Source organism: Tupaia chinensis, unplaced genomic scaffold, assembly GCF_000334495.1.
Source record: "Tupaia chinensis unplaced genomic scaffold, TupChi_1.0 Scaffold000197_1, whole genome shotgun sequence".
In the NCBI taxonomy this organism is placed as follows: domain Eukaryota; kingdom Metazoa; phylum Chordata; class Mammalia; order Scandentia; family Tupaiidae; genus Tupaia; species Tupaia belangeri.
Genome location: NW_006159672.1, coordinates 7,921,807 through 7,922,086, shown reverse-complemented (window position 1 = coordinate 7,922,086; position 280 = coordinate 7,921,807). Strand labels below are relative to the sequence as shown.

At 50.0% G+C, this 280-nt stretch overlaps 1 protein-coding gene across 1 annotated transcript in view; it reads right to left on the bottom strand.

Annotated features, from left to right (window-relative positions):
• The window catches only part of LOC102494593 (olfactory receptor 13A1), a 924-nt gene continuing 644 nt past the window's right edge, over positions 1–280 (bottom strand). The window contains exon 1 of the mRNA XM_006147018.1: positions 1–280. This exon is cut by the window's right edge and continues 644 nt beyond it. Coding sequence (XP_006147080.1) covers positions 1–280 — 280 coding nt within the window.

Genomic DNA, 280 nt, shown 5'->3' with positions numbered 1-280 from the left:
TCATTTAGTGAAAAATAGGAACAGTTTTTTAAGGGATGTTTTGAATTCCTTGTTTCTTAGGGTGTAAATGAGGGGATTGAGAGTAGGAGTCACAATGGTGTATAAAACGGCGATAACCTTGTCCAGGAACCCAGCAGAGCCTAGAGCTGGCCGAATGTAGGTGTAGAGCACAGTGGAGTAGTACAAAGTGACCACGATGAGGTGGGAGGAGCAGGTGGAAAAGGCCCGCCGCTTGCCCTCGGCTGAGCGGATGCGCAGGATGCTGGCGATGATGCAGCCA